Source organism: Entelurus aequoreus, linkage group LG11 (genome assembly GCF_033978785.1).
Source record: "Entelurus aequoreus isolate RoL-2023_Sb linkage group LG11, RoL_Eaeq_v1.1, whole genome shotgun sequence".
NCBI classification, from domain to species: Eukaryota; Metazoa; Chordata; class Actinopteri; order Syngnathiformes; family Syngnathidae; genus Entelurus; species Entelurus aequoreus.
The window spans coordinates 32,906,198-32,922,566 of record NC_084741.1 but is presented as its reverse complement, the minus strand read 5'-3'; the positions used below and the strand labels follow the sequence as shown (position 1 = coordinate 32,922,566).

The 16,369-nt window shown below is 41.5% G+C and overlaps 2 protein-coding genes across 3 annotated transcripts in view; both read right to left on the bottom strand.

Annotated features, from left to right (window-relative positions):
* Nucleotides 1-4,215: 4,215 nt before the first annotated feature.
* LOC133660628 (E3 ubiquitin-protein ligase NHLRC1-like) lies at nucleotides 4,216-6,934 on the bottom strand. Its single transcript, XM_062064197.1, has one exon. The coding sequence runs from the start codon at nucleotides 6,756-6,758 to the stop codon at nucleotides 5,589-5,591; it is 1,170 nt and encodes a 389-aa protein (XP_061920181.1). The 5' UTR covers nucleotides 6,759-6,934; the 3' UTR covers nucleotides 4,216-5,588.
* Nucleotides 6,935-11,618: 4,684 nt separating this feature from the next.
* ptdss1a (phosphatidylserine synthase 1a) overlaps nucleotides 11,619-16,369 on the bottom strand; it is a 36,726-nt gene continuing 31,975 nt past the window's right edge. The window contains exons 12-14 of one of the 2 annotated variants that reach the window (XM_062063017.1): nucleotides 13,192-13,258; nucleotides 12,989-13,091; nucleotides 11,619-12,165 (exon numbers count right to left, since the gene is read on the bottom strand). In XM_062063017.1, the coding sequence (XP_061919001.1) occupies nucleotides 13,003-13,091; nucleotides 13,192-13,258 (156 nt within the window). In that variant the 3' untranslated portion in view covers nucleotides 11,619-12,165; nucleotides 12,989-13,002. Of the gene's footprint in view, nucleotides 13,092-13,191; nucleotides 13,259-16,369 lie in introns of both variants that reach the window. The other variant, XM_062063016.1, reaches the window with a different exon arrangement.

Sequence of the window (16,369 nt, the reverse complement as noted above, 5' to 3'; positions counted from 1 at the left end):
TTCTCTCTTTGATGAAATAACATTGGAGGAATTGTCAAAATGTGTAAATGGGACAAAACAAACAACATGTTTACTTGACCCAATTCCTGGGAAACTTATCAAGGAGCTTTTTGTATTACTAGGTCCATCAGTGTTAAATATTATAAACTTATCACTTTCCTCTGGCACTGTTCCCCTAGCATTCAAAAAAGCGGTTATTCATCCTCTACTCAAAAGACCTAACCTCGATCCTGATCTCCTGGTAAACTACCGGCCGGTGTCCCACCTTCCGTTTATCTCGAAAATCCTCGAAAAAATTGTAGCACAGCAGCTAAATGAACACTTAGCGTCTAACAATCTCTGTGAACCTTTTCAATCCGGTTTCAGGGCAAATCACTCTACGGAGACAGCCCTCGCAAAAATGACTAATGATCTATTGCTAACGATGCTATGTTGCTGCTTCTTGATCTTAGCGCCGCTTTCGATACTGTTGATCATAATATTTTATTAGAGCCTATCAAAACGCGTATTGGGATGACAAACTTAGCCTTGTCTTGGTTTAACTCTTATCTTACTGACAGTATGCAGTGTGTCTCCCATAACAATGTGACCTCGGACTATGTTAAGGTAACGTGCGGAGTTCCCAAGGGTTCGGTTCTTGGCCCTGCACTCTTTAGTATTTACATGCTGCCGCTAGGTGACATCATACGCAAATACGGTGTTAGCTTTCACTGTTATGCTGATGACACACAACTCTACATGCCCCTAAAGCTGACCAACACGCCGGATTGTAGTCAGCTGGAGGCGTGTCTTAATGAAATTAAACAATGGATGTCCGCTAACTTTTTGCAACTCAACGCTAGGAAAACGGAAATGCTGATTATCGGTCCTGCTCAACACCGACATCTATTTAAAAATACCACCTTAACATTTGACAACCAAACAATTAAACAAGGTGACTCTGTAAAGAATCTGGGTATTATCTTCGACCCAACTCTCTCGTTTGAGTCACACATTAAGAGTGTTACTAAAACGGCCTTCTTTCATCTCCGTAATATCGCTAAAATTCGTCCCATTTTGTCCACAAGCGATGCTGAGATCATTATCCATCCGTTCGTTACATCTCGTCTCGATTACTGTAACGTTTTATTTTCGGGCCTCCCTATGTCTAGCATTAAAAGATTACAGATGGTACAAAATGCGGCTGCTAGACTTTTGACAAAAACAAGAAAGTTTGATCATATTACGCCTATACTGGCTCACTTGCACTGGCTTCCTGTGCACCTAAGATGCGACTTTAAGGTTTTACTACTTACGTATAAAATACTACACGGTCAAGCTCCTGCCTATCTTGCCGATTGTATTGTACCATATGTCCCGGCAAGAAATCTGCGTTCAAAGAACTCCGGCTTATTAGTGATTCCCAGAGCCCAAAAAAAGTCTGCGGGATATAGAGCGTTTTTGGGCTCCAATACTATGGAATGCCCTCCCGGTAAAAGTTAGAGATGCTACCTCAGTAGAAGCATTTAAGTCTCATCTTAAAACTCATTTGTATACTCTAGCCTTTAAATAGACTCCCTTTTTAGACCAGTTGATCTGCCGTTTCTTTTCTTTTCTTTTCTACTCTGCTCCAAACCCGGGGTGGACCGCTAGCCTGTTCATCAGATGGGGACATCTCTACGCTGCTGACCCGTCTCCACTCGGGATGGTTCCTGCTGGCCCCACTATGGACTGGACTCTCGCTGATGTGTTGGACTTTCACAATATTATGTCAGACCCACTCGACATCCATTGCTTTCGGTCTCCCCTAGAGGGGGGGGTTACCCACATATGCGGTCCTCTCCAAGGTTTCTCATAGTCATTCACATTAACGTCCCACTGGGGTGAGTTTTCCTTGCCCGTATGTGGGCTCTGTACCGAGGATGTCGTTGTGGCTTGTACAGCCCTTTGAGACACTTGTGATTTAGGGCTATATAAATAAACATTGATTGATTGATTGATAATCTGATAAGATATCAGCATGAATCTTATATACTTGTATCATTTTGTTGTGTGCAATGTTAGAAAAGGTTTGATCAAGTGAATTGACTCATACACAAAACAATGGTAGGCATGAAAATACTAACCTTATGACAGATGTATGATGTCTTCAAGTTGAAGTGGAGTGGTAAGTTTTTTGGCAACACCTAGTGGTCCCAGTAATTCATCAAGTTAAGTTCACGACGCAGTAAATTTCTAATACACTTCTGCCTTGGAGACTTTGTTTGTGTTAGTAATATGCAAATATAATCATTTGATGCTTGTTTATATTGACAAATGTTGCAGTTTAGACTGCACTATAACGACACTTATTATTATGTATGTCCAGCTTGTGTGCTATTGTGTGCTTAGCTGTTGTGTAGCTGCTTTCTCAAAGTAGCCTACCTTGTTTACCTTATGTAAATGGAAGAAATTCCATCTTAGTCAAGTCATCAAGACCAACCTTGTGTGCTTATTGGAGGAAATTTACCGTACTTTCCGGGCTATAGAGCGCACCGGTATTTAAGCCACACCCACCAGCCTCGGCTGGCGCCTAGCAGCTGACTTAGAACTGGTGCGGACCAGGGGAATCCGACTGTTTAATTAAAACAAGACTAAAATATGTTCACTCATATTAGTCGCACCGGACCATAAGCTGCAGATGTACTGTATACCGGTACGAATAATATTGTAAATATTTATTTACATACCTTAATTGTTTTCAAACCCTGCCTGTCACACGGCAGTAAAACAGCTGATCAAACAAAACAAAAGTCATCGTCATGGACACACTCACAGCGGAAGCTAGCTCTTCAATCAGCTAAACAGACTCAATAACTCCACGGTGACGTTTTGCTGAATGTACGAAACTGACACAATACAAACCAAAAATGCCATTGTAAGTTAATAATACTAACACAGACACTCGTAAAATGTGTTAGCATATTAGCTAATGCAAACGACGCTAGCTTTATTACATTACTATAGCATGTACAAAATTGATTGAAAACACTCCAACAGACATCACACATGGGACGGTTAGGTCAGTATGAATTGTTTTAGATGTATTGTAAAACTTACAAACATTGGTTGGAGTGATGAATGAAGAAGCCTTCCAAAAACGCTATGGACGAATAGTAGACAAAACGGAATATACTTTCAGATCCAGGCACAAAACAGGAACTACATTTTCAACCCGGAGTATCTGCAGTGAGCGAACTTGTCCAAAAGATGGCGCCATAGCACAAACAATAACACACCTTTTAAGTGTCTTTGTTGGTGTTAAAACTATTTGTTGAATACAAAAAGTTATTAGAAAAGAAAAATACATAAAATAGCCGCACAGTTTTACAGGCCGCAGGGTGCAAAGTGTAGGAAACAAGTTGCGGCTTATAGTCCGAAAAATACCTTAGATGTTAACGGGCTGTTGAACTCTGCACAAGCAAACACGCTGCAGGATTGTTTGTATCGGAGCTTTTATTTCAGAACTATTTTGTTGATATTGGACCAATATTCCATATCAACATCAGAGGGTGTCATATAAAAAACTGTGGTTAACTTATTTTTACACTTGCATGACAGCTAGTTGAACGAATAACAACGAGTACGGCTGTGCGAGAGTATGTCGTGTGAACTTCACTCCCCGACGCCTTAAGAGCTGTGCTGGACATGAAATGACATGATTCACCTTTCATTACTTATCAGCAGTTATTGTTTGTAAAGTCGGTTCTACAGCGGGTTAACTTCTTTTTACACTTTTAAGTGGCGGCTAACAACAAAACTGCACGTGTATTCAACAGATATTCCATGGTGTTTGTTTTAATTCCTACGGGAAACATTGCAAACAAACTTAGTATTGCTACACTTTTCAGTATTTCATTGATATTGATATTGATACAGTTGCTGTATTGGTATGGCAATGTTTACATTGCCATACCAATACAGCTCCAGACTGGAGAAACTGATCAGGCGGGCCGGGTCTACGATCGGAATAAAACTGGACTCACTGGTGACGGTGGCAGAGAAGAGGACTGTGGAAAAACTAGTGAGCATCCTGGATGATGCCAGTCACCCTCTGCATACCGTTGTCAGTAGCCAGAGGAGCCTGTTCAGTGCTATACTGCTTCATCCCAAGTGCAGGACTAATAGACTCAAAAACTCCTTTGTCCCACACGCCTTTTGACTGTACAACTCCTCTCTGGGGGGGAGGGGGGTACTAGGATGACAGGGGATGCAAAACAATAACAGTGAAATACTTTCTCATAACATGGTCACTACTGCCTAGTTTCTCTTGTTACATTCTTATTTTACTGTTATATTTTTATGCTCATCGTTGCTTTTTATTTTTATTCTATTGTAATATTTTTCTATTTTGTCTCCATTTATACCCCCATTATTTACTTTTTACAATTTTGTACACTGCTGCTGGAATTTAAATTTTCCCGAGGGAACTCTCCTGAAGGAATCAATAAAGTACTATCTATCTATCTATCTATCTATCTATCTATCTATCTATCTATCTATCTATCTATCTATCTATCTATATGTCCATCTCATTCAGTGCTTCTCAAATAGTGGGGCAGGTCCCCGTGATATGTGTGTGTGTGTGTGTCTAAAAAAAATATTATGTCCCTTCTTAAATAGTGGGGCTGGCCCCCCCTGTTGGGGTGCCATGATATGTGTTGGGGGTGGCATGAGAGGAAATAGCGTAATGGCGTAGATCAGTGACGTCAAAGTCAAGGCCCGAGGGCCAGATCCGGCCCGCGAATGAATTATCTATGGCCCACGGGATGATATTTGATTAGTATTAGAACCGGCCCGCAGGCCACAGCCGCCTGCTGCTGTTTTGCACGCACCAATATTTCATGAGTGTTGGCGCTATGAATTTTCTAAATGGGGTCCCAGGGACCCCATCAAGTCATAAAAATGGGGTCCCACTTTTTTGTAACCATTTTGAAAACAAATGATAAATGTACACATTATGCTGTTATATCTCACATTCTATATTGTGTTTTGGAAAAAAGTTGTCATAAATGTAACTTAATTAATAAAAACAAAAAACAAAAGAAAACACATTTTTATGCATATGTAAATGTATTCAGTTATAAACATTCATTCACTTTCTTCTTTCCTTTATGGATCTAAACTTTACAGCTGCCGGTATTTTTTTCTATATTTTTATTGTAATATTTTCAGAATGTGTTTGTTCTATTTTTGGCCAAAGTAAGACAAAGAAAACAACTTAAAGTTGTCTTAATTTCTTAGTTTTAATGCCATGATTTTAATAGTCCGGCCCGCGTGTGCACAGATTTTCCTCCATGCGGCCCCTGAGCTAAAATGAGTTTGACACCCCTGGCGTAGATCTTGACACATACAGAAACATAAACAAACATTCACTTCGGGGTGGGGCGTGAAAACATTCTGTCCCTTCTTAAATAGTGGGGCTGCCATGAGGTGTTGGGGAAAGGGGGGCCATGAGAGGCAATAGCATCTTTAGTGTTAGTAAAGAACTATACTATCTTGACAAAACAAAAATAAACAATAACTTCAGGGGGGGCGTGAAAAAAGCATTGATGTAAGCGTCCGTGCAGTCAAGAGTAAACTTTGAGTGTGTGGTCTCCAGCGTCCACTACAACGAGCGTGTTGTTAAGTGTCCCCAGTCCAACAGGCCGAATAAGCTGATCTGAGACCAGAGGAGTGAGGACCGGACCACTTTGCATGGTCCCAAAACTCCAAATCATCCCCTGCTGGGAGTCCACCACAAGCAGGTGTCCGTTTGTGTCAAAGGTCACACCTGACATTTTAACAGAGGACATCAGCTGTAGAGCAAAAGTGTTCACCTGGTAGAGAAGGTGGAAGTCCTGGGTGAAGACAGTGAGCTGCTGTGTGTCCTGTGCAAGGTGCTGCATCACTGCTGTGTTCGCCGTGCAGGCGCAGCAGCTGACCGCTTTAGGATGCTGCAGGTTTGACACCACCACTCCCTCCTCCAGGGCCACGCCGTGTTTGTAGTGCACCTTGAGGCGGGACAGCGTTCCTGCCTGGATGTCGGTCACCAAGATGTGTCCCCTACGGTCTGTGTCCACCCCCCAGGGAAGAGCGAAGCAGGCCTTGATGGTCACCACGTGGCTGCCCCTGGAGGTGAACACCTTGACCGCTTTGTCTCCTGCGTCCGTCACCACGACGTGACCGCAGGGGGTCACCGCCACATCCACCGCAAAGCAAACGTCCCCACTGGCGTGTCCTCTCGGTCCAAACGCGTGCTGCTTCTTGCCCTGTGGACCCAACACCACCACCCTCTCAACGCCGTCGTGCACCACAAACATAGTCCCTGAGGACCTCATCACAGCCACTCCTGAGGGGTTGATGAGAGCCCCCCAACCGCCAAAAGTGGCACGGCGGTGCAAGGCTTTGGCGCTCACGCCCGCAACCTCTTCTTCTTTGTCCAAGCGAGGACAGGCGGGGATGAAGAATAGCATCTCCTGCAGGTCGCACAGAGCCTGGCAGTGGGAGGTGGCGTCGACGCTGCACAGCTGTCGACAGAAGGGGCACTCCAGCTTCCCGAGGAGAGGGTGGGACAGAGCTCTGATGCATTCCAGACACAGGACGTGACCGCACGAGAGGTTCTGCGGCCTACGCTCGGAATGCTGAGCGGTAAACTTCTCAAAGCAGACTTTACACTCCAGCAAGTTGACTTGGATCTCTCGCAACAACACGCCCTCTGGACTCTGCAGGCCGCCGCGGCTGGGGTAGCTGTGGGCCATGGCGGCAGGATCAGGTTGTTCTGGACCGATCGGTCCACTGCTGCAAGTACAGGAGGTGCAGGAAACCCCCCAAAGAAGCTTTAGACTCCTACGATCAGGCAGAGAGTAGCAAAACTCGACATGAGAAGAAGGCACAGCGAATGTGCTGTGCAGTAGGCCCAAGTCACGTGATGTTTGGCAACACACATTTAAATTCTTTGCTGCCCTCTTCTGGACAGAAAGTAATTCACATCATGCTCCTCCATCCATCCATTTCTACGGTTTGTCCCTTTCAAGTAAATATATATATATCAGTGGCGTGCCGTCACTAGAGGCAGGGGAGGCGGGGCCTCACGTGCCATCATGGAAAGAAAAAAAAAAGAAAAAGAAAAAAAAATTAATTAAATTGTTATATGTATCCAGTGATTATACTAAAGTTATTTACCATTTAACTTCACCAGTTTTAGATTATTTTTATTTTCACATTTGCCGTTCAAATACTGAGAAGAGACGGTGCGGTGACCAGCAGCCAGTTAAGGCACGTCATTGCGTTGTGCCTCAACATGGATTGTGCGCAATGACTCGGCTAACTCCTGAGCTGCTGTGCAGTGAGACCGTATTGCTATATGAATTATATTATACATTTCCATAGTTTAGTTAGCTGAGGTATATAATGTACAGTGTATTTTGTCAACAACTGTATGTGTGTAACGTATTTTTAGTGCTGAGCGATCATAAATCTGCTGCGAAGACACACTGTGTGAGGCTCGTATCATAACCCCGCCCCCTGGTGCCAAGCATCTCCGCCGCAGAATGCACCGCCCGATGGGAGCACCGCAGCCACACCAACCAAAGCCCACACCCAAACCCTCCACGTGCAAGACCGAATCCACCCAAAAAAAGTCACTTAACAAGAAGGCAAAAAGTGCAAAAACAACAATGCTCGCGCTGCAGGAGCCGCGAACGACCGCAGGGACACAACATTAGGTACACCTGCACTGCAGGTTCATATGTTTGTAAATTTGACTGTGATGATGCAGTCGTGCCTCACCAGACATTAACCTAAAGATTAAAGTACCAATGATTGTCACACACACACTAGATGTGGTGAAATTTGTCCTCTGCATTTGACCCATCCCCTTGGGGAGCAGTGGGCAGCAGCGGCGCCGCGCCCGGGAATCATTTTGGTGATTTAACCCCCAACTCCAAACCTTTGATGCTGAGTGCCAAGCAGAGGTAATGGGTCCCATTTTTATAGTCTTTGGTATGACTCAGCTGGGATTTGAACTCCAACCTACATATATATATATGTGTGTATATATACATATATATATATAAACACATACACAAATTATTATTCTAGAGCAATATATGATGATTAATGATGATTTGATAGTAAAATGTGTCCCTCGAGCCTGTTTATTATGCATATAACGGTGTAAGTGTTTGCATGTAGTTTATTATGTATGTATATATATATATATAATATATACACATATTTGTATGTATATATATACATATATATTTATATGTATATACAGTATATATATATATACATACTCACACACACATTTATTTATATATATACACATATATATTTATATATATATAAATATATATGTGTATACTGTATATGAGTAAATGACTATATATATATAAATATTTATATATACATACATAGAAATGCTAGAACGCTAAAAGGTCTATAGCAGGGTTTACCAACCTTTTTGAAACCAAGAGCTACTTCTTGGGTACTGATTAATGCGAAGGGCTACCAGTTTGATACACACTTAAATAAATTGCCAGAAATAGCCAATTTGCTCAATTTACCTTTAACTCTGTTATTATTAATAATTAATGATATTTATCTTTGTGGAAACACTGATCATCTTAATGATTTCTCACAATAAATATATATAGAAAAAGATAAATATCAATATGCAACACTTTATTTTTATATTTTCTGTAAGTGCACATTTTTCAAATTGAACATTTTGAAATGATCCCTTCTAAGACAGTCTTGTGAAATCACAATATCCCATTTTAACGAGCTAGCCACAAACCTTTTTTTTAACAAATCATGAATTACTTTGCACCATGTTTGTACAAATAATAACTCATGTAAAATACAAAAGTCACCTCTCAAATTTTTAAATAAATCCTGTCACACTTTGAACTGGACACCAAATCTGTTATCTGTTTCTTTGACAGTTAGTGAAGACCAAGGGCCGTACTTATCAAGCTTCTTAGAATTACTCCTAAGAAGTCTGCTAAGAGTTGACTTAAGAGTAAATAAATTATTCGCTGAAAGCTGCACTTAAAAGTTAGTTATCAAGCGTCTTACTCACACTTTCAGCGAAGTGTAGGACTGAATCTTAAGTGTCACACTCAGAGCTGAATTACGACATTACTATGTGCCGTAAACGGAATTTTAGGTGACGTCATTTCTGTGTCCATAGAAATGACCAATCACGGAAGGGAATCCGTTGTCTAAGAATAAATAAATATCTTGGAAATATTTAAGTGGACAATGGGAGTGTATATTTTGACAATAAACTACAAAATAATACAAAACAAACTAGTCCCCGCCGGCACTCACGCTACCGCTCCCTCTCTTCTCTCGCCCACACACTCACTGACGTCACTCACCTCACGGCCACACACATACGCTACTCTCATAACATTTTCTTTCCAATTCATTAATTAGGCAACTAATTTGAAACTGGTGTGGGTGGCTCTATATATACAGGTACTAGCCCACTGCAGCCACATGCAGAAATCAACAAGGAATCGAAAAGTATTAAATCTGTGACAAAAATAATATCCGCTCTGTCTAAACGATACCGTTTGATCAGCTGCTCGTCATAAAAAAACAAAAAAACATCGTTCCGTTCCCTGAACGTTCACGCACGTCTCTCTCGCCTCAGTGCCATCCCCTGCTGGCAACTCCTAACCACTTAAGACACCTCTGAAGGTCTCTTAAATATCGTGGAGAGTAGGAGTGATAAAAAGCTTTTATTCTTAAGTTTGAGAGTAGGACTACATTTCGCAAATTCTCAGGACTTAAGTGTAAAATGGCACTCTAAGAAGCTTGATAAGTACGGCCCCTGGTCCCTACGGGCTACCTGGTGCCCGCGGGCACCGCGTTGGTGACCCCTGGTCTATAGTGTATGTAGCTTTCATGCTAGTGAGCTGTGTTTATCGAGCTGGAGCCCCACCAGAAGCGCTATTGTGCACTTTATCCACTTTTTACATATACAGCCAAATATATGTACCCATGTATATATATAAATATACACAAACACACATATATATATAAAAATATATATATATATATATATACACACAACATATATATACTGTATATATATATGTATATACATACACATATACACACACACATACTCGTACATATACAGTGTATGTTTATATAGTGAACAAAAATATAAACGCAAAGATCTAAAACTTCGACTATATACATAAAATATAGTCATCTCAATTATTGTTCACAAAACTGTGTTAGTGAGCATTTTTCTTTGCCAAAATAATCCATCCCACCTCACAGATGTGGCATATCAAGATGCTAATTAACAGCATGATTAACGCACAGGTGTGCCATAGGCTGCCCACGATAAAAGGCCAACCTGAAATGTGCAGTTTTGCTTTATTGGGGTCTGGGGGGGTCAGAAAAGCAGTCAGTATCTGGTGTGACCACCATTGCTTCACACAGGGCAACACATCTCCTTCGCATAGAGTTGATCAGGTTGTTGATTGTGGCCTGTGGAATGTTGGCACACTCCTCTTCAATGGCTGAGCGAAGTTGCTGGATATTGGCAGGAACTGGAACACGTCGTCTTATACGCCGATCCACTTGTCCGGTGGCCATACAAGAACTGGGATGTTTTCAGCTTCTGAGAATTGTGTACAGATCCTTGCAACATTGTCATGTTGCAACATGAGGAGATGGTCTCGGGTGAATGGCACAACAAAGTGTATTAGTAACATGTTGCGTAAAGGAAATGGAAAAGGCTCTCACATGTCTATGAAGCTCAAGATCAACGCCTGATGTCTCGCGGTTTTGCTACATCCATCCATCCATTTTCTACCGCTTGTCCCTTTTGGGGGTGCTGGAGCCTATCTCAACTGCATACGGGCGGAAGGCAGGGTACACCCTGGACAAATCGCCACCTCATCGCAGGACCAACACAGATAGACAGACAACATTCCCACTCACATTCACACACTAGGGCCAATTTAGTGTTGCCAATCAACCTATCCCCAGGTGCATGTCTTTGGAGGTGGGAGGAAGCCGGAGTACCCGGAGGGAACCCACATAGTCCCGGGGAGAACATGCAAACTCCACACAGAAAGATCCCGAGCCCGGGATTGAACTCAGGACTACTCAAGACCTTGTGAGGCACATGCACTAACCCCTGTTCCACCGTGCTGCCCTGGTTTTGCTACATAATGTACTTAATTTTGTTAATAGGGTTAGGCAAAATAAGTGCTTGACTTCAGTCTAAACGGTCTGTAAAATTGTCAATTTATGGATGTAAAATTGTTTGTATTTTGTTGACTACTGAAAGAAGAAATAATAAACTAAATTAAGAAGACAGTTTTGAAGATTGGAGTTTCCAAGTTAAACAAATCCTCCTCTCACGAGGCCCAGAATTCCAACATCTTCCTGTGAGTCAACTTCACTTTCACACAAGACCTTGCCCTTCCCTTCAAAGTCACATTTCCTTTAGACTGCAGCTTGCCGTTAGGAAGCTATTTTGGTTTCATGTTGTGCAGTGAAATTGGACCCCACACAGTCAGAACTTGAGTCAGCCAATCTGCCTTTTCTTTCTTTAGAGGTCAAGAAAAACATCAACAACCCTCTACGGATATGACATTTGTTTATTGGGTCAAGTTACATAAAGCAAAGAATGCATCGCTGAGTTTTAAAGAACATGTCAAACATTTGAATGTGGTTCTGATAGTTCACAGTGATATAGGACAGCACAAGTCATTTCCAAACATGAGTGCTTTTGGCAAATGACTTGAAGCCAGGAAACATCTGTACCTTTTTGGGGGCAACTAATGTGTGATTTGTCAAGAATTATAGGTGCATCCTCACTTCAATGTCATATTATAAAAACATCAAAGGAGAAGGCAGCAGGTATTAAAAAAAAAAAGTGTACCTGGAACATACAAAACTGCAAGCTTGAACAATACGGCTGACATGCAAACATGGAGGTGGGAGTGTTTTCATGCAGACTGCACTCACGTGAGTCACGTTTGACCTTGTCGGAGGGAGCACAAGGAGCAAGTTGTTTGGGGCGGGGGGATTCAGTACAGTATCTCACTCCCCTCTTCCAAAGGGACCTTTACTGCACAACGTTGTTGAGGTGATATTGCACATGGTTGTGTACTGCATGAGATGATACTGACGGTCCAAACGAGAAGACGTATTTCATTAAAAAAACACACAAAAAGCCACAAGACAAGTGATTATGGAGACAGGCACAAAAGGTGAGTGAAAAGACAAAAAAGATGTTGTGTTGCTTGTGTGTGACACCACCATGCACACGTAACAAAACTGGGCAAGCGATCAATTTGAATATTTGCCCTTCGTTACCATCATGGTAAAAAAAAAAATAGCAGCCATTAATAAAATCACGGACGAGAATTCCACAAAAAACTCAAGCGTTACAAATGTACATTCCTTCTAAGTGCTTTCTTTAGCTGTGTGTGTGCTTTGCTTTGTTCCACGTCACTAAGGCTGTGGAAGAATCCCCGCCCACATTCAAGATATTATCACCAAACATACACACACGCTTTGTAAACTGTAGGATGACAATATTATTATTATTATTGTTGATGTTATCAAACATGAATGGAATGGAATATTGAAATGTCTGGAGCCGCTAGTAATGAATAATATATACTGCAGTCTGTAAATGATCAGCTACATGGAGCATGCAATTCAACCTACAATTGGCAGTTATTCCCCTCCCCCCCACACACACACACACACACACACACACACACACACACACACACACACACACACACACACACACACACACACACACACACACACACACACACACACACACACACACACACACACACAGTGCTTAGTGCACATGCGCACAGCTGTGGAAAAGGAGCGTTTTATGAGCGCTGTTGGGTGTGGCGCGTGAACAACACTGTTAGTCACTTGTGTAATTGAGGGCTTGCAAGCACATCTTAAAGCCCACCCAAACCTTTTGAGGTGAGTCTACTGGCCCTCCACGCCATTAATGGACTTGACCTTTCCCGCGCTCTTTCCTCTCACCCTTACTTGTGGGCTGCCGTCTTCCATGTCTCCTGCAATACATAATAGAAAATAATCATGCAATTGAGTATTGACGAACCTGTGACTGCATATTCCCCCCCTCCAAAGTGCATGAGAAACGTGTTACTGTACCTTTAAATCTTTCTACCACAGGGTCAACGAAGTCCGTGTAATTGCTGTCCTCACATTCCGAGAAGCTCTGTGGAAGGAGACGGACACGTGATGGGATGACACACATTCAGTCAACTGCACAGGGAAACGTTTGCCGTGCTAAACTGACCTGATCTGATAAAGGTTTGCGTATATTAAAACACACGCAAAATTGAAAGCACACGCAAAGCTGATTTACTAAACTAGTGTGCAGAGGATTGTGTCTCCTAAGTGAGCAGATTTGAGAGCGCAATACATTTAGTGTGTTCTTATATTCTTAATGAATATGCAGAATATATGCTAAAAATTAGAATGCCCACAATACTGGGAGAAGAAGATACAAATTTAATTATTTTATAGTGTGATTTATCAAGGCTGTAAGTGTTCTGCAGGTGCTATTTTTCATCTACATTTATTTAGCATGTCTGAAAAGTATGTGCAATCTGACACAGTTGCAAACATGGCTGTGAGAAAGGTGGTAATTGTGTTGCAAAATGTCAACATATTTGGACTATCAGAAATAAATAAATAATGATAAATAGGTTATACTTGTATAGCGCTTTTCTACCTTCAAGGTACTCAAAGCGCTTTGACAGTATTTCCACATTCACACACTGATGGCGGGAGCTGCCATGCAAGGCGCTAACCAAATGAAAAATATTAGACATATTGTCTATTCAGCAATATCATTTTATGATTTTATAGCTGCAGGCAGATTTAAGAGTTAAAAATAAATTCTATTTAAAAAAAAAATTCCTTTTGAGATTATTATATCTCCTATATGAAAATATGTCTAATAAAATGCAATTTCTTGTGTTAGGATTATTCCAGAAGCACGAATGTGTTGCTGTTGTGATGGTCACTGCCTCCATGCAAAGCATCAGCAAGCAAAAAATAGTTTCTGAATGCTATTCTATATTGCAGAAAAGATGTTACAGATTATAAATGTGTGCTGCTTGTTCAACAACATCACACACAGGTTGGAGAGCATAATAACATGTGGAGGGAAATTAATGTTCCCTTGGCTAAAGCCAGTACATGCAAAACCTCATTTAAATAAGGCGGTGTACACCAGTTTTTAATTGTACAGTCTTAATACAGTAAATCACACAAAACACGCCCACTTACAGTACACGCTATTTTATAGTTTGTACACGCTGTTTAGCGTGCTACTTGGACCTTAGGAGATCAGGCTCTTAGTGTACCGTAGTCACGTCCGGAGAAGTCTGCTGATGCTCGCTGCTGCTGCTGCGAAAAAAGCTAAGTACTATCTTTCTATCTGTGTGCTTCTAATTGTTTACAGCTTTCTTTATTCCTTCTCAAACATATTTACCGCATTTTTTTTCATAGCGACTTATACTCAGTAGCGACTTATGTGTGAAATTATTAACACATTACAGTAAAATATCAAATAATATTATTTAGCTCATTCACGTAAGAGACTAGACGTATAAGATTTCATGGGATTTAGCGATTAGGAGTGACAGATTGTTTGGTAAACGTATAGCATGTTCTATATGTTATAGTTATTTGAATGACTCTTACCATAGTATGTTACGTTAACATACAAGGCACGTTCTCAGTTGGTTATTTATGCGTCATATAACGTACACTTATTCAGCCTGTTGCTCACTATTCTTTATTTATTTTAAATTGCCTTTCAAATGTCTATTCTTGGTGTTGGGTTTTATCAAATACATTTCCCCAAAAAATGCGACTTATACTCCAGTGCGACTTATATATGTTTTTTTCCTTCTTTATTATGCATTTTCGGCCGGTGCGACTTATACTCCGAAAAATACGGTAGTAGTCTTATCAAACTTGGCAAAGCACCCACTCTCTGTCTCACCGCCCTTCTCTCAGCTAGCTAAGCTAACGAAGCTAAGCTAGTTGCGGCTCCAAAGCCTTCTGCTCCCTCACGCTCCTGCAAGTGCTCCGAAGACAGAAAGAACTCGACTCGGTGAAAGAAACAACATACCCTGTCAGACCCTCTGTGTGTGTGGCGCTCCAGACTATAATTGATAGCTGTGGTCTAAGACAAATAATAAATGAACCCACGCATCGCAATATGATAGATCTAGTCCTTGGCCGGGGTGTCACCACCTCCAAAGTTATGATACTATTGTACACTAAAGTAATTTCCAATCATTACCTTATAAAATTTGAAGTTCTGACTCATTGTCAACAAGCTAATAATAACCAATGCTTTAGCAGCCGCAACATTAATGCTGTCACAAATACGACTCTTGCTGGCCTACTTCCTTCGGTAATGGTGCCATTCCCAAATTATGTGGGCTCTATCAATAACCTCACTAACAACTTTAACGGTGCCCTGCGCAACGCCATTGATAGTATAGAACATGCTAAAGCTAAAAAAGGCTCCCAAAAGGCGTACCTCCTGGTTTACAGAAGAAACCAGAGCTCTTAAACTAGCATGTAGAAAGCTGGAACGCAAAGTGTGTGCAACTAAACTTGAGGCTTTCCATCAAGCATGGAGTTTAATAATTTGTAAACACGCGCCTACCTTAGCTAAAACTAATTACTACTCCAGTCTCATCCGCCTCAAAAACGATCCTAAAAATGTGTTCAGTACACTAGCATTGCTAACCCAACAAGGGACTCCCCCCAGTAGCTCCACCCACGGCTGATGACTTTATGAATTTCTTTAACAGGAAAATTGAACTCATTAGAAAAGAGATTAAAGACAACACGTCCCAGCTCCAACTGGGATCTATAAACGCAGATACGAATGTAAGTATGACAGATATTGCTCTCCAAAATAAACTCTCTATTTTTAAAGAAATAACAGAGGAAGTCCTACGACTTGTAGATGGGACAAAACAAACATGTTTACTTGACCCACTTCGTTGGAAACTTGACAAGGAGCTGTTTGTAATATTAGGACCATCAGTGCTAAATATTATAAACATATCACTTTCCTCTGGCACTGTTCCCCTTGCATTCAAAAAAGCGGTTATTCATCCTCTGCTCAAAAGACCGAACCTCGATCCTGACCTCATGGTAAACTACCGTCCGGTGTCCCACCTTCCCTTTACCTCAAAAATCCACAAAAAAATTGTTGCACAGCAGCTAAATGAACACTTAGTGTCTAACAATCTCTGTGATCTTTTTCAGTCTGGTTTCAGGGCAAATCACTCTA

Bases quoted from the DNA above. Each gene is read 5' to 3' on its own strand.
- LOC133660628 (XM_062064197.1), bottom strand. From the start codon at position 6,758: ATGGCCCACAGCTACCCCAGCCGCGGCGGCCTGCAGAGTCCAGAGGGC.